The sequence below is a fragment of the Rissa tridactyla genome, chromosome 3 (assembly GCF_028500815.1).
Source record: "Rissa tridactyla isolate bRisTri1 chromosome 3, bRisTri1.patW.cur.20221130, whole genome shotgun sequence".
NCBI classification, from domain to species: domain Eukaryota; kingdom Metazoa; phylum Chordata; class Aves; order Charadriiformes; family Laridae; genus Rissa; species Rissa tridactyla.
Window position 1 is genome coordinate 123243085 of NC_071468.1, and position 23371 is coordinate 123266455.

Genomic DNA, 23371 nt, shown 5'->3' on the forward strand with positions numbered 1-23371 from the left:
ACAGATAACTAACTCAGAAGCAGCTGCCCGTGCTGTAGACATGGGAAACGCGAGAAGATGAACCCCAGCTGTGGGGAATCCGAGGACACCGGATTTAGAGGCTGCACCGAAGGGAACAGACTGGTCTGGTGTGACAAGACGGAGACAAGTCCAACCCATCACAGCCTCCTTTGGAAACTCATAGAGCTTAGCAGGGTGATAAAGCATCAGCGGACAGCGGCAGTGGAAGAATCTAGGCCTTTTATTCATTTATTTCAGAAAAATACTTTTGTTGAGTTTATCACAAAAGTCATTTAACAACAAACAACAAACAAACAAAATCCGTACAAAACTTGAAGTGACAGGAAGAATGAAATGAACGGGATAACATATCAGAGACTGTTACTTCCCCCCACCCCCTCCAAAATTAGGAAATTTGCACTAAAGTATAAATATGGAAGAACAGAAATTTTCCTCGAGTTCCTTTGCCGAAGTTTGGTCCATCGAGTTCAACGTATTCAAAGAAAAATGACGTGCCTCCGCCTGGCTTCGACAACAACCATTCTTCCCCGCTGCCAGCAAAACCCCGCACGCAGACGCAAGGCGAAGTAACATACTTCACAGTTTGAGTACAAAACCCGCCAAACCATCTATTACACACTCATGAAGTTGACCAGGAGGCTGCAAATCAAACCCCATAATCTCCATCTACTGTTGACGCAAGTCGGGGTCCATCTAGCAAGACTTTAGCTAAGGCAAGAGGGAGAGGCTGCTGTAAACCCCCATGCGCTGCAGTAAAGGCAGGGTATCTACAGGCTTCGAGAGTCACTTGGAGGCAAGGGGGAGGCATCCTAGAGTAGTCGTTCTTCCCTCCAACCAGGAAGCCTACCAAAAATACATTTTCAAATGGTGAATTAAAAGTAAAGGAGACCTACAGGGCAACTGGAACTTGTCTTCTTGACTACCAACCCAAACACGATGAGGAAAAAGAAAGAATCCTAAACAAAAAAACCCCAAACAACCAAACAACCGCAACTGTAATGCCCCATAACACAAGAGTCACTCAAAAATTATATGTGAAATGCTACATCTGTTCTTCCTCTGCCCCTTTCTCTTCCCAAGCCCATTCCCCAACTAAGACAAAAAGAGAGAACTACTGCTCGTATTCCACAGCTCTTCTAGGCTAGGGCAGGAAAACGCTATGTTTCACACCAAAAATCACAGACTACTTGATCCCCGACCTTCTCAGGTTGGATAATGGACACAGACTACAAAAGCAGCCTCAAGCCCATGGGAAGGGTACAAGCAATAGCGTTACACTGAAAGTAAAGGCTTACACAGTCTAACACTTGCTGCACTGTGCTGGACAAGAGCTCCTGGTTGGGGTTGGATCTTTTTGGCAGAAGACACAGGGCTTGAGAAGATGGGGCACTAGAAGAGCATCCACTCAAAGAAAGTGGACTTACGGCATCTTTGTATGCAGAGCGGTCAAGGAAAGACTGACCACTAAAGGCTTGCTATGAAAATACTCTGTTTGGGAAAGATAAAGCTCTTTGGGCTGAAGAGAAGTCTCGGTCTGCTGAGAAATGACGTGGACGTAGAAGCAGCCAAGGGATGACGAGAAGACAGAGACAGAAGCAGCCCGTGGCAACCCCTCCAACGGAGGGTGGATTGCAGACCTCTGGGATGACAGCGCATATTGCCTTGCAGCAAAGGCTCAGCTCAAAAAATAAAAACCAAAAAACCTGCCACATTTGGGCACAACAGGAGAAGGATGGGGATTTCTGAGGACTAAAGACAGGAGAGGGCAAAAAAAGCCCCACCATCTACAGGTTAAAATAAAAAATTAAAAAAAAAAAAAAGAACACATGGAAACGCTTCCAAAACAAAGTGTCCCTTTTACTGATAGCTCTATCACAAAGAAAACAAAAAAAACACATAAATGTAGCATACGTTGTACATACGTCGTAAAGAGGGAGAGCATTCAGCTACTGATATAGTACATGGATCAAGCGTACGAGAGACTACACGGCAACATAAGGCACTTGGGATACAAAGCATAATTAGCTACTTTATGAAGACGCAAGGATTGTGCAAGTGGAAAAAACTGCCTGAAGCGAAGCAGGCAGGAGGAGGAATCATTCAGCAGCCAGGTTTTTTGGGGGACTGTATGTGTCACCTGTTAACTGAGTCAATATCTCAGCTGCTGCCAGGCACCGGCTTTGCAGAACGGACCGGCTGAGGCTCTGGAGAGATGCCGGCCAGCAGTCGCTCTCGGAGGGCACGTGGCAGTGGATGGCTGGGGATGGGAAGAGGCAGCAGAAAGGAAAAAAAACCTCTCACACTGGACCTTTTCCATGTCCTCTCTAACTTAAAGCTCTTTTCCCCTCACTTCTCATCACGTTGCACTGCAGGTACTGTCGCTTCCTCTGAGCCAAAATGTGTATTATCGACCCAGCAAGGGCGACAAGGAGCAATGGAAGATACCACCAAGGACTCTGCTCCAAAGTCTCCTTCCTCAGTTCCCCTGAAAAAGGGGTAATCCCTCTCCTGGAGTCCTGCTGACATCTCTCCTTTGGGACTCAGAGGTCGTGGGTATGGAGGAACAAGTAGAGTTTGACCAACTGTCCCTCGTGTCCCTGCACATTTTCTCCCCAGGGTTAGCTGGGGCTCAACAAGGAGAGGGGGAGGAAGGGAGAGAAGACACCTATAGAAGGAGGAAAAAAACCTGACCCAACTCAAAGAGGGGCAGAAAAATCAACTGTCACCCGTTCCTCAAAACACAAATGATGCGAAGGACGACTGCGCCAGCCTCAAGCTAGAATTGCACTGAGAGAGCCAGAGTTCAGCTGCCCAAAGGGCTGAGCAAGAGGGACACGAAGGACCACGTGCTCCCCTCACCTGCAAGGAAGGTGGACCTCAATCCTGGCTTGCATATCGAAGAGTACCCGAGCTCCCCATAACCCTGCGCCCCCTCTTCTCGCCCAGCCAAGGGAGAACACCACTCGCCTGCTCCTGCCATGGCAAAGAACAAAAGCTATAGCCGGCTTTGCTGCACAAGAGGCACCAACAGCAAAGCCCAGCTACAGAAACTGCCCCGGAGGAGAGCTGTGGGGTGAGAGGTGCCCACCTACTGCACGCCTACCAAATCTAGATGGGTGCACGGCACCCCGAAGAAGCTCGGCGAGCTGGCACTGACCCACAAAGCCCTGGACAGGAGATGCTGCTCCCCAGCAAAGAGGCAGCAGGGGACTGAGCTGGCGGGATCTGGGGTTCCCACCAATCTCTTGCCACCACGTACAGGTGGCAGTGGGCAGGAGCAAGAGGGGAAAGTGGTCTGCAGCAACAGATGGCCTCTGAGGTAGATTTGAGACAACTCCATCTGCCAACAGCTATGCATCACAGGTCAGGCTTTTCCTAATATGCAAGCTGCTCCTTGCAGCCCCGGCTTCCTTCCCCTTCCCTGTCATCTTGTTCACAGCTCAGAAAAGGATGAAGGGGCTAGGTTTTTTGGAAGAAACCCTGCATTTGATAGCACCTTGGGTGGATACAAGCTCTGTATCCTTTGGAAACAAAGAGTGAAGCTGGTGGCTGCCGATGACACGGCTGGACTGGTACAGTAGGGATGAGGAAGGCTGAGGTGACAGCCTGAAGGGCACAGTCCCATTGATGCAAAAGCCTTTGCAGCAGCCAGTTTGTCATCTGGACGTGGTCACAAGTCATGAGAAGACCAGGTCCACAAGGCACAAGAAAGCTGGCAAAGGGCCTGGGCAGACAGGCGACAGGCCAGCGCTCAGGGCGGGGTGGGACTCAAGGTTTCACGTGGACCTGAGGATCCTGCTGCCCCACGACAAGGCACTGCGAGCTGCAGAGCCCTGAGTCCAGCTCTTGGGGCTGGGAGGTCCAGAACAACTACGGGGCAGCCCACCTCCCGCAGCCAAGAGGGACCCAGTTGTACCAGAAGAGCTGGGGCAAGCAGAAGCTAGGACATGGGTCCTATATGAAAAGGGAAATTCTCTCCCTTCTCTGCTGCCCAGCTCTCCAAAATTAGCTCAAAACCAAGGGTCAGAAAAACCCCACTTAACCAGAGGTCCACCATGAGACAAGACGCGGTTGAGGTTCCTCCCTCAGACCCTGGTCTCTATTTGCAGCATCACCATCCTGCGGCACTTGCCAAGCACTGGCCAGACTGTGCCCCAGGAGAGACAACCCTCGCCCAAGAGCACCCCTGAGCCTCAGGGTCAGAGGGCCCCAGCGCATTCCCCCAGGAGCCTGTTCCCATAACAGACACGTGGTGCCTTCAAGCTGCCATAGCCCTGACCCCGGGGCTCAGGGAAGCACCACGGAGAGAGGGGAGGAACATGCTGTAGAAGAAAAAAAAAAAAAAAAAAAAAGGATTGTTTGGAACCATCTATGATGCATTTGTAACAATAACCCAAAATAACGAAACACTAAAATAGAAAAGAAAAAAATTGCACACTGATTTACAATGAAAGAGAAGAAGGCAAGATCAGGAGGGATGGGAAAGGCTCCTACAAGGGGAAGGGAGCAAGGGAAAGGGACCTTTTTGGTTTTATTGCAAATGGTTCAAGAAAGCAAGAAAGGAAGGGAAGAAAGCGAGAGACACCTTGGGAAGATGACCGGTTTCCAAGCCGTTCAAGACGACGCTCATGTGGACCGGGAGGAGGGGCCGCTTCTTAGTCCCGGTATCTCGCCCTCCTCCCCAGGAGACAAGCCTTGGCTTCTACGGCGATTTCAGTTTCTTGGTTCGCGGCGAGGTGCCATTCTCCGCTTTCACCACTCCGTTTTCATGGTAACCTGGGGATGGAGAGAGAAAACATCGTCCCTTGCACAGGCCAAAACCTTAACCCTCCTGGGGCTGGCCCATAGATATGGGGAAATACCCCACCATGGCACGACCCAAGGCCAGGTTGGACGGGACTTCGAGCAACCTGGTCTAGTGGGAGGTGTCCCTGCCCATGGCAGGGGGTTGGAACTAGATGATCTTTAAGGTCCCTTCCAACCCGAACCGTTCTATGATTCTATGACCCTGCTGGGGATCCCCTGGGCTCAGTGTAGAGCAGGAGGCACCATGGCAGCATCGCCTGTATCGGCAGCAGCCTGCCCGAGGGGATGCCGAACCACAGGACTGATGCCTCCCATGGTGTCACCCCATGGCACGCCAGCCCTGGCACTCACCCGAGTCCCTCTTGAGCGGCTTGGCTTGCTGCTTAGCGCCGGCAGCAGCTCGCTTCCGACTGCTCTGCTCGTTCCAGTACTCCCGCCAGCGCCGCAGCTGGAAGTGGATGAAGCGCCACATCACCGAGGCCTGGAAGAGGCACACCAACAGCAGCACACTCATTCTGGTAGGGGCGGAGAAGAGGCAAGCTGAGAACAGAGGAGTGAAGCCACCACCAGCCCAGCCTTCCACCCACACCAGGGCTGGTGGCCAAGGTCTCCCTGGGTGGGAGGTGCCGTCCCTCCAGCCACGATCTCTGCTTTCTGCCATCTCCTGAGCTCAGGGCAGCCACTTCCCTTTCCCTCCTCACTACAAAGCTCTCAGGTGCTCAGGGCATTCCTGGCTCCTAAGACTTTAGGGCAAGAATGGATGAATAGGATCATCCCAAGCAGCACTGCCCAAACCACAGTCTGCATGATCAAGGTAAGATGTCCCCAGCTGCTCTGTACAACTAAAAGGTGGATGTGGTTGGAAGTGAGCTAAGGAAGTCCCCCAAATCCTCAGGTGCGCCCATAGTCCATAGCTCCAAAAAGCTTGGGAATGACCAGGCACCTGTCCTAGAAACTTCTGGACTGAACCTACAGCTGCTGTATGGGTGAGAAAGGCTCCCACTCTTGACAGACAGACTGCAAGGCATGAGGAATCCATCCCGTCCCGTCTCCCATGTCAACAGGCAGCAAAACACACCCAAGCAGAAGGGAAAACGCCTTTTCATTGTCTGCATCCCTGTAAGCGCAGTTATGGGTGCAGAACAGAAAGCCTGTAAGCCTTTCTCTAAGATAGGCTCATGCTTTATAACTTCACTCAGTGTGCAACTCATTTGCTGGCTTTGCCCTCCTGTCGTGGCTCCACAGCCTTTAACCCTTCCTCGCTCCCTCCACACCCTCCCAGCTCACAAGGACCTTCCCTGAAGAGAACCTAGATCAGAACCCCACTGGCATTTCCAAACTCAGCAAAAACCACCTTGGGATAGCACAACCAAGGAACATGCCAAGGGAGGAGATTTCCACAATTCAGCCTTCATGTGAAAGGGTGCATTAAAAAAAAAAAAAAAAAAAAAAAGGTGGTAGATATGATAGGGAATATTCCTACCTGAAGAGGATATTGTTGAAGAGAAAGCTGAGGAAGTTCCCTCTCTCGGGGTCGAGGGCCTGGTTCTCCACCCGTGGCAGCCCGAAGCCGATGACCAGGATGTACAAGGTGAGGGTGAACAGCCTGGTGACCACGAACACGACGGCCCAGACATTAAACCTGCAGGAGGGCAAGCAGAGGTGTCGGCAGGAGCAGCCTCCAGAGCTGAGCTGGAAGGTGAGAGCAAGCTGCCATCATGCCGACAGCTCTCCTCGGCACCGAAGGATGGAAGCCGTAGCCAGCTCGCCTGCTTACAGCTTCTCGTTGTTCTCATCCGTGAAGTAGACCAGCCGGGCCATGTGGAAGAAGAATTCGGCTAAGTACTGCAACAGCAAGAGGATCAGCCCCAAGCGGGTTAAGCTAGGAGGTAAGAGAAGAAAAAAACATCACTGGGCTGGGTCAAGCTTGGTCCTTCATATCCAGCAACAGCATCTCCCCTGCTATCCCTGAGCTGCAGCAAGCACCAGCCCAAAGCCGGACCTCTCTGCAGCAGCAGGAGTGGGATTGTGATGGGGGAATCCCTGTCCCAAAAACATCATAGAATCACAGAATGGTTTGGGTTGGAAGGGAACTTAAAGATGATCCAGTTCCACCCCCCTGCCCTGGGCAGGGACACCTCCCACCAGACCAGGTTGCTCCAAGCCCCGGCCAACCTGGCCTTGAACCCCTCCAGGGATGGGGCACCCACAGCTTCTCTGGGCAACCTGCGCCAGGGGCTCACCACCCTCACACCAAAGAATTTCTTCACAATATCTCATCTAAATCTCCCCTCCTTCAATTTTAAACTGTTCCCCCTTGTCCCATGGCTCCCCTCCCTGCTCCAGAGTCCCTCCCCAGCTTTCCTGGAGCCCCTTTAGGGACTGGCAGGGGCTGGAAGGTCTCCGCGGAGCCTTCTCTTCTCCAGGCTGAACCCCCCCAGCTCTCTCAGCCTGTCCTCCCAGCAGAGGGGCTCCAGCCCTCCCAGCATCTCCGGGGCCTCCTCTGGCCCCGCTCCAACAGGTCCAAGTCCTTCCTGTGCTGGAGGCAGCCCAAACCAGTAGCAGAGCTGCGATGGGTCTGACACAAAGCCCTAACCGCTGGCATTGCTGCTCTGTGCAGAGGAAGGATATGAGCTTGCTTACCCATGCTGTGCTGGGAGAGCACCCCAGGGTGCTTCCCACAGCCAGGGGAGATGCACCCATCAGCCTGGCTCCCTGGTTAACGTTTGCTTTGCAGCACCTTGTGAACAGAGACCACCCGTGCACTCGTATAACATCGCTGAACTCCTTCAAAACTCAGCTCTGTGGGTCTGGGAAAACTCTTTGACTATCGCCCCGCAGTCGGAGGCTCAACTTTGAGACCATCTGCGTTTTACACACTTGCCTTTATCCCCCCTTTAAGCCCCCCACTCGGGTGACTGGCCCTGCAAAAGGACCTGCTCAGCCCCATCCGCGGCGCGGGACAGGATGCCGAAACAGCCGACTCACTTGAGGAGGTAGGCGCCGGCGATGTGTACCAGGTAGAGCGTGATGCACCGCAGCTGGCGGGGAATCTCCTCCTGGATGGGCCAGAAAGCCGCGTTAACCCCTTGCCCCTCTTTGCCCACCCTCTCCCAAAGCTTGCTTTCCCCAAAGCCCAGCGGGCACACCACCTCAAGCATCCCCGAGGCACATGGAAGCACCCACCCGGCTCTCACCTTGCGAACTTTTTGGAAGTAGAGCTCCGGCAGGGCGTGCAGCCAGTATGCCAGCTGGCACAGGTAGAAAAACTTCACCTGGAACCTGAAACGCAGGGACGAGCCGCGTGAGCCAGCCCAGGGCATGGCAGGACCCCGGGGACCCCGACACCAGGGAAAATGCCCAGCTGCACAGCGCCAGGCAATCCCTCCGCCGCTTTGAAGCCACGGGATTTAGGAGGCATCATTTCAGGGCTGAAATTATACATTGAGCCAAGCTAGACATGCCTGGAATTTACCCAGATGCTTGCGCTGCGGTCTCCGTGCTCTCAGCAAACCTCACTCGTGCAAAAACCCAAGAAGGGTGGCTTATCCCCCACTTCGTTTCTACTATGAAAAACGAACAGCAAAGCGACTTGCCCAAGGTGATGCGGGCAGGAAGCATCCAGGAGGAGGAACCAAGCCCACAGGACCCTCCTCATGGAGGAAACCCTCCGGGAACACCCTCCCCGGCGCCACAAACGAGATGTCCAGCGTCCCCTGGGATCTCACTGCGGTGTCCTTGCAGCAGGGTGCTGCGTGCAAAAGGGTGCTGCGCTGTCAGCACCCTGCTCCCAGCCACAAGGAAAACCATAGAGAGGAAGGAAGTGGTCAGCCCGAGAACAAAATGCCCTTGCGAGTGCTTACGGAAGATAAACATGCGGGTAGTTTTCCCACAGACTCCGAGGGTTTGATATGTAGCCTTCCTGCAAAGAGAAAAAAGATGCAAGCCTTCAGCAAAAGGAAGAGGCAGCGCATGGTTACGACGGGGCAGGTTAACGCTACAGTGAAACAAGGAACTGGGGATGACACCCCGAGTCCTTTCGGCCTGCAGTAAAAAACTGCATGCCCTGCACAAGCCAGGGCTGAGGTCTCCAAAGCCCAGCCACATTCACGGCTCTCTACCGCCCCGCTCAAGTTTCATGTCTGGGGGTTGCTTGGTTGCACAGAGGGCCCCAAGTTGAGGATGGGATGTTTTGGGGTCCAGCCAATGCAAGAAGGATGCTCTGGAGGCGTGGGGGCAAGATGCCAGCATCACAGCTACAAGCAACCACGTACATGGTCCAGGGGTCCTTCTTCCCCACCGGCATTTCCAACCCAAGTATTACTTAAGCAAAAAGAAGTCCTTCTGAAGAGAAATGGGAACAGAAAACGCCTACAAAAATAATTTAATATGCACCACGTGGTTTAATTTTGCACCTGCCTGCATTCCCCTACAGCCTCTTGCCTTATGCTCGCGGGGCAGGTTACAGGATGGGGCTCCCTTCTCGTTCCACCCCTGCCACAAAGGTGCTGCACTGGGCTTCGCAAAGAGACGTTGGCATGGAAAACTCATCCTGCCCAGGACCTATCTGTCACCATCGCCCATCCTCTGTCTGCCCTAAGCCCTTTTTTTGTCCGGGGAGCCCCAGGGAAGTACAAGCGCTGCAAAGAGTGACCTACTTTGCACATGTGGAGCATTTGTGGAGCTCTCAGTGGCAACGTGGCTTTGCACAGGAGGCTGCAGCCTCAGAGCCAAGAGGGATGGATCTGACACTGGGCAACAGCAGCCCAAAAACAGTGGCACTGACTTTTTTGCCAAAGCTTCCCTCTCCGCAGCCCTACGGGACTAGGAGCAATGCCAGCAGATTCCCAGAAATGCTGGCCTGGAGGGGGTGGCAACCCTCTACGGAGGGCTGGCAGGACACCCGAGCAACAGGGAGGGGACCTGCCCCTGAGCATCCATCCCCAGTGCCACCAGGAACCACAGATGGACCTCACCGGTAGCAAAGCATCAGCATCCCTTCACACTGCCAAAATAGTCGTATCTCTCCACTGCTGCCTGTTCTTCCATCCTCATTCCTCCCCAAAATGAAACATTTCCACTTCCAATTTTCCTCCCAGAGGTTACAGGTTGAAACACCCTCAACACAACCCAAGGCATGGCATGGTTTCCCTGCTCTCAGTATTCCCCTCACCGCCACCTCACCAAGAGAGGGATCACAGAGAGAAGGATCACAAACATCTGCCCGTTCACCCCACACCCCTGTAAAGGGCATCCAAAAACCCCAAGGCACTGAACTCAAATAAGGAGGAAAATAAGGCTGAGAAAGAAGGTAGGTCCTGGATGGAGATGACAGGGTCAGGCAGGATTTCTGGGGTCCAGCTCCAAAAATTTTTTACAGCCCATTTGTTTGTTCCTTGCATGAAGCAGGAGAAGGATGTCTTGAAACTGCCCTCACTCCATGGCTGGAAAGACCCACCACACTTGTAAAGTGAATTTGCTGAAGTGTGCCCCATCTTGGACCAGGGACTGGCTGGGCACTCCCCGCTGCTGTTGGGGTTTTGCGCTTCAGAAACCCCAAATCCCACCCAGGGAACCCAAATCGCAGCCAACCCCGTGCCTTACCGTCACCACGACATACAAGCACCAAACCATGGAGGTGAGGTGGAAGGCAACCAGCTGTCCCGATTCATTGAACTTGCTGTGTTTGACCTTGGAGAGATGGAGACGCCTGTTGATTTTCTGGGAAGGAGCAGAGGGAGAGAAAAGGAAGAAGAAAACATGAGCCACTGGATCAACAATCCTCCCTCCTCCTCCTCCCCATCCCAAGCAAGCCCCAGAGATGAAGGCTAACTTATCACCCAATGGCCCCTAGAGATGAAGGCTCACTCATCACCACCTCAACCTCCACACCACCCCCGGAGCAGCGTTAAATTGCAGCAGGACCAGGTCCCCCCAGGGTATTTGAGATATTTTGGCAACTCGAGATGCTAAACAGCACTCACGTCCAGGGCATACTCCTGCACCACTGCATGCAGGATGATGGCGATGAAGATGTAGAAGAGGATGGTGACCAGATCTTTCAGCCCGTAGTGATACTGGACCAGCTCCCCGTCTGCAAAGAGACCAAACGGTGGGTCAAATCCCCGTGACCCAAACAATTTCCAGTCAAGGGCTTAAGGGTTAATGGAAGTTCAGCGGGGGCTATTCCCAACATGCAGCTTGGATGGGGCCACCAGAGACGTAGAGGGAGAAACAGGTCGCGACTGTGCCAGTGGCTGCAGGGCTGGGAAAGAGGTCTCTATCCTGGGTCAGATAATTGGCAGAGGGTGGATGGTTCCGCCTCTAATAGTTACACACCTCAAGGGAGGTGACAATCAGGACGCTTCAAGCTTCTCCTGCCAGACGTGAGGGGCTGGGGACAGCCTGGCTGCGGAGATGGGAATTTATCAGGGACAAAGATATGGAGGCAGCGCTGAAGCAAGTGATGGGCAGGAAGAGCTTGCTGTCACCTTCAGGGACACCCTGCTGGGACCACTAGGGCTTGGGATGGGATTTCCACCGCCCTCAGATATCATCCAACACCCTTCTCTCCCACTCAGCCCCGAGAGCTGCCAGAGCAGGATTCAGCTGCCTAAATGCGGATGCCTTGTGCTATTAAGAGATCTGAGACAGCAGCACGGGGCTGGCGGATGAGAAATAGGACCCGTGGGAGGTCCTACTCTTTCAGAGCAACAGGAGACCCAACAGCACCCAAAATACCCCAGACATCTGCATTTAGGCAACTCTTTGCAGCCCCGCAGTTTACGGGGAAGAAGCAGAGTCGGGAAAGCTGCTGCCCTTGTGGCACGCTGCAGAAAGCATCGCAACGCGAAGCTCAGCCCACCCCCCAGCTGCTGCTCTCCTTTACCCTCATCCCAACCATCCCCTCCTAATATCAATGCTGGGAAGTGACTGGTCTGTCACCGACCCCGTTTACCCTCTAAGATTCGAGAGGCATGAATGAGGTTTGAATAGGATTTATGGAAACACCTGGCATAAGGATGTGAAAACGCTTGGTCCTTAGGAGCCCCTCGGCTGGGCGCTGTGAAAACCCAGAGGTAAAAACGTTGCCTGTATCACAGAGCTCATAACCCCTGTATAAAAGAATTACAAGGCTAAAGGAAATAACACCATGCTGTGTGCGGCTGCCCTGCCTCCTCTCCTCTCTCTAGGGCATTTCAGAAGCTGCTCTAGCAGGAGCTGTGCGTGCGCTGAGCACGGGAGACGAGAGCGAGATCTGCCGACTGCCAGGCAATGGCATTCTTGTTGCGAGGGATGTGAAACAAGCCTTTTTTCAGGTGAGCTTTTGCAGGAAAAAATTCAGGTGAGCGATAACCCTTCCCACGAGCAAGCTCGCTGCACCAAGCTCTCTCTCCCCACGGCCTCAGTTAGCTCATGCCCTGTATCGATATCCCAATACCTGACCCTGGCGAGGCGGTTATGAGCCCCCCCCCTCCTCGAGATGTGTGGTAGCAGGAAAGAATAAATCACTTAACACAAAAGCAGCGGAAGGTGTCTGGACTGTGCCATAGGGCAGCGTGGACCACAATTTAATCTGGATGATTTCTTCAACCATGACATTGATAAGGGCGGACCTTTTATCTTCCTCCTAGGATGTCTGCCTCATCCTAGTTTCACTAATCCCGACAACCCCGGCTCTTCCCTTGGATGATTACTCAAACACTTCTAATTAACTGCAGTTTTCTGCCACCAAGCCAAGCTCCGTTCCCTGGGCGTTTGGCTCATCCTCAGCCCAGGGCTTTATCCAAACCACCTCCTGCTGCCCTCACACCGGTGCTCAGATCGCCGCCAGCCCCGCGTGGGCTCTCAGCCAGGAAGGTGACAACTAGCAGCCAAAATACAAACAGGGACCGAGCCTCCAGCTGCCTCCTGGCTGGGAGCTGAGGAACATCTCCTGGTCCACGGGGCTCGGACCTACGCCAGCTCAGAGCCTCCTTGAATTACTCCCCATGGGCGCCAGGACCATAAACTGCCCGGTGCAGGGATGCTGTCGCACCATGTGCATCTCTGCACCCTCACCTTGCCCCATCCCAATAAATAATGCGAGACGGGAATTATCTGCGCAGCCCCTGCTGCTCAGCAAAGAGCTAAATCCCTCCTGCTCCTGGGCAGGGCACAGAGCTGCTCTGGGCACGCAATCAGGCAATTTGATCTTGCCTGACCAGCCTTGGAGGTGGATCCTCACCCTGCAGAGCACACAAAGCAGCCTGACCACGGCAGGAACAGGAGAGGAAGCCCTAAAACCTCTGGAAAGCATTTCTTCCCAACCCCAGCCAGCAGCAAGAGGGCCGGCAGACAGGATCAGTGTGCTCTAAGCCACCCGAACTTTGTTTTTTCCCCCACGTTTCTTATTTTTAAAGTCTCCTTTAGTACCAGACAAGGGCCTGTACAGTGTGCGTCAGCAGAGGGCGAGTCCAGGCCAGCTAGCAGCGAGGGTTTGGGGCAGACCACGACTCGACCCTCCCTTTGGGGTGCCCACAGCAGAAACATCTCTTACCTGCTGTAGGGACGCTGACGTTATACTGAGGTAAGATAAACAGGAAGGCAGTCTTGGCTGTAACCTGTCAAAGAGACACAGAGCGGGGAGGGAAAAAAAGCAAATCAGTTGTTGAATCTATTCCTGTGGCACCATTAACTCCCCTTTCCTACAGCACTGGGAAAGGCAAATCGTCCAGGGAGATGTGCAGGCACCAGCTTCACTGGCAGAAAAGCCTTTCAGCAAGGAGATTGCTAGGGAAGAGGTTTGTCAACAGGGACTTGGGATTTGGGAAGGAGAAAGGGGTGGACAAAAGAGGGAGAAACCTGAAAAAGGAATGCAGCTGCAAAAGCCACCAGCCAGCCTGATGGGGGAAGCTCCCCGCTTCCCCTCCAGGATGAGCATCCCTCCAGTAGCATGGGCCACCGTCACGTGCGACTGGCTGCTCAAGGGACCCCAGGAGCCTGACCCAGTGGGCTGTTAACTAAAATCATCCCTCATTCCCATCCGCTCCAGGCAGCCACACAGGGAGACTGGCCCAGGTAGGGATGGCAGCACCCAGCATCCGAGCAAGCTCAGAGGCTGCAAAGCACCCAGGGCTCAGCATGGATTTAACCCTTGCATCTTTGTGGAGACTTTTCTAGTAACATCAGCCATGGGACCAGTGAGGCTGGACCCCTTTAGAGACCACTCAGGTGCTCAGGAGGGTCCCACGGGGCAGGCGAAAAGCAGCTTTGGCAAAAGTGCTGAACCTTATGCTGGCCACACAAGAGATCCCAGATGCATGTCCAGCATCGCAGGCTGGTCCATAAAGTGAAAAAAAAAAAAGCCTGGGATGAGACACCAGCCCCCCTCCAAATGAGGGCTGTGCTGCTCGCCCTTCATTTATTGCTTTGAAGTCAAGGGGACGATCCTCCCCAGCAGTGAAGCAGGAGGCTTTGTGGGGATGGGGCAGAGCATCCCATCCCATCCCAGTGCGTCTGCAGGACGCCCCAAAGCAGCATCTCTGAGACCAATGCACCCTCGAGCTGGGGCCACAGATGCCTGACACCAAAAATGCCTTCATCCCATCCAACCCCACACCAGCAGCAGGTCACCAGAGACTTTTACCTTTCCGATGGCTCCTCAGCCACCCTTCCAAATGCTTTGCAAGTGCCCAGCCTCATACGCAACCAGCCCCAAAAAAATCCTGTGCCCGTCCAACGCCGATGAAGATGAGCCGTGTTTCACACAGACATAGCTGCAACCGTTTCAGAGCTGCAGGCTATTAAAAACCCGGCTGGAAATATTGCTTCATGTCTTGCGGGATGTAGCTGTGGGGGGGATGGATGCATGGAGGCTTTGCCAAGCGTTCCCATCCCGCCCCCACGAGCATTGAGCAACCGGCCGGTGGCTCCGCTCTGCCGGCGCAGGCAGCGCTGCCCATCCTCCTGCAGCCTCGGCTGAGGGCAAGTAAACTCCACGGCGTGTTTTCATGATGTTTGGGGATTATCTTTTTTTTTTTTTCCCCCCACACTTAAAAAAAAGGAATCCCACATGTTGTGCTCTGCTTGTGGAGGAGTAGAGGCGAGAAGCACTACGCCGAGAGAGACCACGGGCAGAGTTTGGGGTGGTAATGGAAAAAGCGCGTCGCCTGGCCTCATGCTGGCTTAAGGAGACACTTCTGGCTCTTGGAAACCTTGCTGGCTAGGAAAGCAAAGTTGCTTCATCCCAGAGCGGTACGGCACAACCAGGACCTGGACTTTATATCCAAACCTCATCACAAGCTGGCGCAGGGCATGAAACAAATGCACGCACCCAGTGGGGGCCGTGATGCTGCAGGGATGGGTGGCCGTGCCATGGATGTGCTGATGGCAGCAAGCCCTGAACGTTTTACATCCTACCCGAGTACCCGGCTGATATCCAGAGGTGTAAACAGCTGGAAATAAGGCATCACCTCCAGATGAAGTCTCTTAACCTGATGGAGGGGCCATAAGCCAAACTTGTGGGTCTGAGAAAACCTGGAGCATCTCCCGGCTGGGGAGCAATGCCCACACGGTGCTCAGCCCCAACGTGGTTTGCAAGGACTCTCCTAATCTTCTTTTCTAGAGGGCCTGGTAGGAAACCTAGAGGTTTCCTCCATCCACTCAAGGATCAATCAATGCTTTGTCCCATCTCCACACTTGTCTTTGCTTCCCGTGGGCCAGAGGACCACCAACAGCTTCAGGGGCCACCTCTGCGCTCCTTCACCCCTCCACCTTTCACTACAGAGAGGTAGCGGGTTGTTTGCTAAAGCCTGCATAAAATGTTTTACATCCTAAGATAAATGTAACCTCCTGGGTGTAGGCATGCTCCAGACAGACTGACTTCCAAAGACAAACTGCCTCTCTTCTCCACCTGATGGATGGGGAGGCCCAGGCACGCACCTGCCGCCACTCACTGAAGGCTACGACAGCAGCTCCGGGGGCCAAATTTGAACCTCCGGGCACCCGACCTCCCTGTCCACCTCTGGACATCTCACAGACCTTATGTGGAGGGAAGGTCTCCTCTTGGGCATCAAAGGCATTCCTTTCTCCTGCAAGCGGTCGGGAAGTGTTCACACTCACCACAGAAACGCCTGAACACATGCAGGATTTCACCCTTCGCCCTGGCGCAGACCCCAGACACGCTCTCCTGTGGGCACCAGCAGGACTTTAATGGCCAAGGCAGCATTTTCAGAGGTGGGTCCCTGGCCTTTCCAAGGGCTCAAAAGACCGGTCGCATCTCATTTTGTGAGCACTTGCGCCTCCGTGCTTTCCTTGCTGCAGTTCCACAAGAAACCCAGAACAACGCACTTATCCAGCTTAGCTCTGTCCTCTGGGACTCACCACCTGAGAAAGCCACCAGGGTCCTGATCGCATCGCGCACTCTTGGCTGGGTCACCTCCATCTCCTTGCCACCACTGCGAGGACATCTCAGTCCAGATAGAAAAAGAGCTGTGGTTTCCAGCAGCCGAGGCAGATGGAGCATGAAATACATGGGACGAACCACCTTGAGCAGGACACTGGTGTCATCCCTCCAGCCTTGAAGGTGAAGGACACCCTGAACGTCTATGGAGGGACCTGCGTCTTTTTGCCATTGCGCACAACACGCTCCTTACTGGCAGGCATGGAGGGATAGGTGACTTGACCGAGGTTGTAACTGAGCTCCATCAAGTGAGCACCAGGCTCCAAAATCCCACACTGTAGCCATAAAGCCCCCACAGCATGTCCTCCACCACATCAACTGGGATCACCCATGGTGCACCCATTGCTACACAGCCCTGCGTAGCACAGAGAGACAGAAACTCCACCGAGCAGCTTAAGCCTCCAAGAAAATGGGGAACACTTGAACCACGACCTCCAGCAAGGCCACCTCCAGCTCCCCTGCAAGGCAGAAACCAGGTTTCCCGGGCTCGGGAAGGAGCGACGAGCACCAGCGATGGCAAAGCTTTAGAGCTCACATCGAGCGTTTCGCAGGCAGCCAGAGAAAGGAGAAGTTTGTAACGGGAAGAGCAATGTGAGCGTTATTCAGAGGCACAAGATGCTCGCTCTCTGTTTGCTCTGAGACAAGATGTTGGTACGGGAAAGGAAGCACCAGGCACCCTCCTGTCTCGAGTAGAGCCGGAGCTGCCACAAAACTGCCACAGGCAGGGGTGGAATTGGGCCTCTCCAGGTATTATTATATTTTTTTGGTTATGCTGTGAAGCCAGCTCCCCAACCTGCTTGTTTGCTTTTCCCCTCTTATCTCCAGCCAGCCAGCAGCCCAAATCCTACAGAGCATCACCGTGACTTGGGGAGGGATTTTTATAGGGTGGGAGAGGGATTTGTATGCATGGGACCATATAGGAAAGGCTGTGTTTTCCTTGTTCGCTCCCTGCCCTGCATTAAGGGCACCTCTGTGCAACCCGCCGCTGCCCCAGGGGGTGATGGGGATGCTCCTCATCCAGGCCTCATCCTGCCTGGCATGACAGATGTGCCTGAACCAGCTAAATTTGGGAAGCAGTTCTCCTGAGGGCTCCCTACAGCCACGCAGAGGGAACAGCATCTTCAGCAGCGAATGGGTTTCTGGTGATTTATGACATTAACCTGAGGACCAAAGGGCAGCCGGACGGCGAAGAGGCAAAACCCGACGCATCCATCAGGACCACGGTTTCCCGCGATGCTCAGAGCAGCCGGGACAGGGTTCGGGCTGTTTCTCATGGAGCAACGCCAAATCAGCGCATCCCCCTCGCAGCCCTCGATGACGGGACGACGGAGAAAGCCCAAACAACCCCACCAAGCTAATGTACCTGTTCCCCGATAACGCAGCGCCTGGAAAAATCCACACACCCCCGCTAGCCCGGAGTTTGCTGCCTAATACAAAGCAGCAAAGCTCCCCCCACCCTTTTTAGAAGACGCTGGGTTTTTTTCCCCACCACGAAACACTCTTAAGAGTCCAAACCAAAAATCCCAGTCACGCTTTCGCAGGCACGTGAGTGGCTTTTAGTAAATTCATCCGAGCACGGGCATCCCGACAGCTTAGCACCTCTCCCAAAATCTACCCGCTGCCACACTCAATCCCTGACATTTTCCGGAGCGAGGGGTAATTTTTGAGCATCCTTCGCTGAGAGGTACCAGGTCACCTCTCTGAACAAAAGCCTCAGCTGGGTGGGATTTGCGGGGTCTGGTGCCGTCTTCACCCGAGCCGGGATCCCCCAGACACGGCGTCATCCCCACGGTCCTGCCTGGGTTAAAACAGCTTCGGAGGAAGGAAACGGCTCCAAATCTCTGGCGGGGGAGGCTGGGGGAGTTTCTGCAGGCTGAGCTGGGAAAATATTTCCAGGGCTTGAAAAACAACTCGAACTAATTAAAGATAAAATGCTGTCCGAAGGCTTTTCTCACAACTTTGGGGTTGTTTTTTTTCTCCCCCGGCAGCCCGAGCGCTTATTGAAAGAAAAACTTGTTGATCCACGGTATGGATTGACACAAGCCCTATATGTAAACTCAAGAACAAACTTTGGACCAAAGCCTTTAAAAGTAAACAACCAGCTTCGACAAAAAAACCTTCCCGAGGGCGGCACAGCCCCCCTGCTCCCACAGACACGCTGGTCCCCCAGCACGACACCATTATCATTGCCTTGTTTATTCCCTTTTTTACAAAACAGACCTAAATTTTACTCCCCCCCCAACTATTCAGCCTTTACGCCGCCCGCGTGCCTCAGCTCCCACATCTGGCAGAGACCGGGAGAGGCAGAAACACGGTTTGTTTTCCTTCGTTAACGACGGGAAGGCCTTAATTTTTGCAGAGTACTACGGAGGGGACCGGGGAGGGGAAAGTATATTTAGCAGGAAGCCTGGAAATAGCAGCTCATTCGTCAGCCGCCTTCGTTTGACGGTGTCACAACCCGGTGTTTGGGAGACCGTGACTCACTGCCGTGGCTCTGCACACAGGGGGAAGCCCGGCAAGGGCACGGCATCTCTTATAACATAACGTTTTATAAATTTTATTACCGTCACCCCATGTATAAGCATCGGGACCTGCCCCTCTGCTTTGTCCCTGAGCTCATGGCAGCCACTTTGGGGCATAAAGGAGAAATAAGATTAAGCCTGTTTCCCCCATCTTAAAGAGATGATGACAGCAGCCACCGCCTAATATAGAAACCCCCCAAACCAGCAAGGTTTGCCCCAAACTCAACCCCCATGGAGGCTGATGGACCCCACACCGTCCCAGACGGGACACAGGTCACCAGGCAGCTGCAGGTTAAACCCAGCCTGGCCTTGGCTTCATTTTTCTGCAAAGCAGGGTGGAAAGAGATATGCAAAGCAATTTCTGCCCGAGGATGGAGAGCACCTGTTTCGCGTTGCTATACCCGGTCACTTAAAATGGGTTTTAACCAAAAAAAAAAAAAAAAAAAAAAAAAAAAAAAAAAAAAAAAAGAGGGGGGAGGGATTTTTCTTTCTTTCCGGGCTCCAGCTCGCTCGGGGATGAAGCAGCTGCACACACGCGGCAAAATCCCTGCCTGGCCACCACGCAAACTTGCACCGGGAGTGTTTTTACACCCTGAAGGCTTAGGGCTGGCTGGGAAGGCAGAAAACCCTGCGGCGCCCAGCTGAGGACAGCTGTTTTTGGGGGGGGACCTCCTCCAAACCCTGGGCTTCCCTCCCTGACCAATGCTATTATCACCTTAAAAAGTCCACAAGACTCGAATCATCAAGTCCAACACGCCCGTGCCACTGGCGAGCAGCACACCTGGATACCCACCCACATCTGCACACACCTACTGCGCACATCTGGATGTCTGCCCATATCTGCACCCACCTACCACACACATCCAGAGACCCACCCACATCTGCACACACCTACTGCGCACATCTGGATGCCCATTCACATCTGCATCTCCCAAATCCCCTTTCTGGAGCCGAGACGGTGCTAGCGGCGCAGCCGGGCATCAAGCGAGACGCAAACGCTATCTCCATCACGACTGATACCCGCTCCCCGCTGCGGACAAAATACCGGGCTGGCAGAACCCATTGATCCATTTGGATGGGGAAGAGGTTGCGCATCCAAAAGGATGCTCAAGGTGTATCTCGCGCCGCATTTTGGGATGGGGAGACCCCCAGCAGCCCTCAAGCATCACCAGGAGCACGGTACCGGAGCAAGCAAGCACTCAACTCCCGGGGGCCGCTTGGGAAAAGGTTAAAAATCCCGGCTGTGCTCCCCCAAAGAAACCTCCCCTGCAGGAAACGGCCTATTGTGAGCAGGATTCGGCTGTTTCCGCTGAGCCTGAGCTCGGCCGTGGCCACTGGCATCGGGGAAGGTGGGAGCCCGGCAGTGAGCGGGGTGGGAAACAGGGTGGTGAGGAGGAGGAGGAGAAGGGATGATGACATGTCCTGCCCACCATCAGCGCTGAAAAGGCGTCAAAAGGCAGAAATATCTTGAGCTGCCACCAAAATTCCCTGTAGAGGTGGTGCAAATGGGCAGGGATGGTTTGGAGAGCTGGAGAAGAGCAGAGCCTGATTTCTCCATCAGGGAAAAAGCACCACAGGGACCAAAAGAGTTGTCCCAAACCCCATGCCGAGGGGAAGACGAGGGCAGATGCTACGGATGGATGGTGCAGAGGGAGAAGCGCCGAAAGCCACCCCAGTACGGCACGCATCGTGTCCCTGAGGTCTGCCGGGAGAGCGGTGGCACCAGCAGGAAAGTGCTGGCTCTCAATCAGGGGAGATTTAATTAAAAGCCATTTAAAAAAAAAAAAAAAAAAAAAAAAAAAAAAAAATCAGAAAAGCCACAAAAGTCTCCCTGTCACCACCTCCACGGGGAGGGTTTCACCCCATCGCATTTCAAAACCGCCCTCGGAGCATCGTGTCAACCGAAAGCCCTCGCAGCAGCGAGTCCAGGTACCACCTCTCCGGGACGGGATTCCCGACACACAACCGCAGGCGCCAGCACCCCGAAAAGGACAGCTGTAGGGAGAAACCCTGACAGAGATGCAACCTCAGTGACTTTTTGGGTGTTTTGTTTTGGTTTTTTTTTTGTTGTTTTTAAAGAACAACTACGAAACTTGCAGCCCAACTTCGCAGCATTTGCATGCGGTTCTGGAATCCAGCTGGCTCTCTCGGGTGAGTTTTGAAAACTCCCCAATCCTTAAACAAACATATATATATATATATGGGCACAAACACATCGAAAGGTTTTGTGCACTAGAAGCGACTCGCTCATTCAATCCGAAAAAAGAAAAAAAAAAAAAGAAAAAAGGGGAGAGGGGAGAAAAGAAAAAAGAAGGGGGCTGTCACCGGGAGGGTATTAAGGAAATGGATTTCCTCCTCTTGCGATTTGCTACAGAAGGAGCCTTTCCTCCTCCGCCAGGCCCCCCGGCCACCCCTTTCCCATCCGGATTTGCTTTGAAACGTGGCACTTGCGCCGAAGGGGAGGGTTTGCGCGGGGGAAGCAGGGAGCGGGGGGTCCGATCCGGCTGAGCCGATGACCACGGCTCGTCGTCGTAGCCGCCCGAGGTGCTTCGGCGTAGGGTGCCGGGAGCCGAGCGAAGCTGCAGGGTGGTGGTGGCCTCCGAGCCCTTCCCCGTCTCCTCCCCGAAAGAGGAGAGGAGGAAAAAGAAAAAAAAGGCAAGCTGGGAGGGAAAGGAGAGGGAGCAGGGAGAAAGCGGCATTCCCGGCATGGCTTTGCACGGCGGTGGGGTGGCAGCGGCCTTTCCGGGGGGGCTCCAGCCATCCGGGCTGGGCAAAGGTTTCCCGTGGAGGAGCCGGGATGCCTTCTCATGGCCCGGGATGGCCGAGATGGGGAAAAGCTGGGGAGACGCTGGCATCCGCAGGAGGCCCAGAAGCCTCCGGTGTTTGTCCCACGGCGCGGGGGTCAGCAGACTGCGGAGAAAACACCTGGAAAAGGGCTAACGTTGAATTAAAAAAAAAAAAGGCAAAAAAATACTACCCCCATTTCCAGTTGTTGGAAATATCAGCGAGGGTTTGACTGCTCCCTTTCCCGGCACCCCTCTGTGCAGGGGAAGCTGTGCGGGACAGGGATCGTCCCCAGCAGCGGTGGTGGGATTGCGGGAGATGGGGGTTCAACCCCCCCTGTGCTCCCCCTTCCGCAGCCGGGGACCCCCGGACAGGGCTGGGGGTGGCAGAGGGATGCGCCACCCCCAAACCCAGCACCGGGCTGGGTCCCCACTGAGATTTTGGCGGGGGGCGGGGGGGAGAAGAGAGACGGGGAATGAATGGGGCGGCACTTGGCACCCCCAGGGACGGGGATGGGGACGGGGGGGTCCCGCACCCTCAGCGGGATGGGGTCACCTCGCCGGGGCGCAGCACCCCGGGGCATGGCGGGGGGAAAGGAGGGTGGGGAAGCGAAGGGATGCCCCGTCCGCGTCGGGGGTGCACAGGGGTGGGGGGGACACACAGAGAGCCGGTCCCAGGTGGCGGGGGGGGGGGGGGGGGGGGGGGGGTTTCCTCCGGTGGGATGGCGGAAGAGGGCGGGGGGGGGGTGGGGAGGGAATGTCTCACCTCGAACATGAGGGCGATGAGGACGCCGAGCACCAGGCAGAAGCCGATGTCGGCGTGGTTGTGGATGAGGAACTCCTGGCTGAAGAGCGGGTGGCTCTTGGCCCGCCGGCGGAAGGCCATGGCCGCTCCGGGAGGGCAGCGGGAGCCGCCGCCGCTGCCGCCGCTGCCGCCGCCGCAAAAACTTCCCCGGGCCCCCGCGCAACTTCACGGAGCTCCGCCGCGGCCCCGCGCAGGCGCCGCCTGACCCCTCCCCGCCGCCCGCCCCGGCCCCCGCCTCCCCCGGCCGCCCACGGTTTCCCCCCCACACAACCCCGGCCCCGCGGCCGCGGCCGCTGCCCCCGCAGCCCTGCACCGTCCTGCCCTCCGCCGGGGTGGACGGGGGGGCACCCCCCGGCCTCGGCACCCGCCGCCCGTGTGCGTCCAGACAACGCCCCCCCACCCCCCAAACCATGCTTGTGCCCCACCTTACTGTGCACATCTGGGCACCCACTCACATCTTCACCCCCCTACCGTGCGTGTCCAGGCACCCACCCATGTCTACACCCAGCTGAAGTGCGTGTCTGGACGCCCACCCCCATCTGCGCCCACCTACTGTGCACCTCTGGATGCCCACCTGCATCTGCACCCCACCTACTGTGCGCGTCTGGACGCCCACCCACATCTACACCCACCTACCATGCACCTCTGGATGCCCACCTGCACCCCACCTACTGTGCACGTCTGGACGCCCACCCACATCTACACCCACCTACCATGCACATCTGGATGCCCACCTGCATCTGCACCCCACCTACTGTGCACGTCTGGATGCTCACCCACATCTACACCCACCTACGTGCACATCTAGATGCTTACCTGTATCTGCACCCACCTACCATGCACATCTGGACACCCACCCACATCTGTGCCCAACTACTGTGCACATCTGGATGACCACCCACATCTGCACCCACATACCATGCACATCTGGGCACCCACACACACCTGCACCCACCTCTCCACGCCATGACTGCACTCATCGCCCATCCGC

At 54.9% G+C, this 23371-nt stretch overlaps 1 protein-coding gene across 3 annotated transcripts; it reads right to left on the reverse strand.

Annotated features, from left to right (window-relative positions):
• Window positions 1-229: 229 nt before the first annotated feature.
• TRAM2 (translocation associated membrane protein 2) lies at window positions 230-22558 on the reverse strand. Of its 3 annotated transcripts, none has more exons than XR_008465590.1 (12): window positions 22342-22558; window positions 13367-13430; window positions 10812-10921; window positions 10432-10548; window positions 8691-8749; window positions 8025-8109; window positions 7816-7886; window positions 6605-6709; window positions 6311-6469; window positions 5179-5342; window positions 4607-4797; window positions 230-864 (listed from the first exon to the last, which is right to left on the reverse strand). XR_008465590.1 is itself a non-coding variant. In XM_054196330.1 (11 exons), exons 1-11 carry the CDS (start codon window positions 22459-22461, stop codon window positions 4724-4726), a joined length of 1128 nt encoding a protein of 375 aa, XP_054052305.1. In that variant the 5' UTR covers window positions 22462-22558; the 3' UTR covers window positions 4351-4723. The 3 variants fall into 3 exon arrangements, 1 of the variants encoding a protein (XP_054052305.1); XR_008465589.1 differs by having other exon boundaries at window positions 230-4343; XM_054196330.1 differs by lacking the exon at window positions 230-864 and having other exon boundaries at window positions 4351-4797.
• Window positions 22559-23371: the final 813 nt, after the last annotated feature.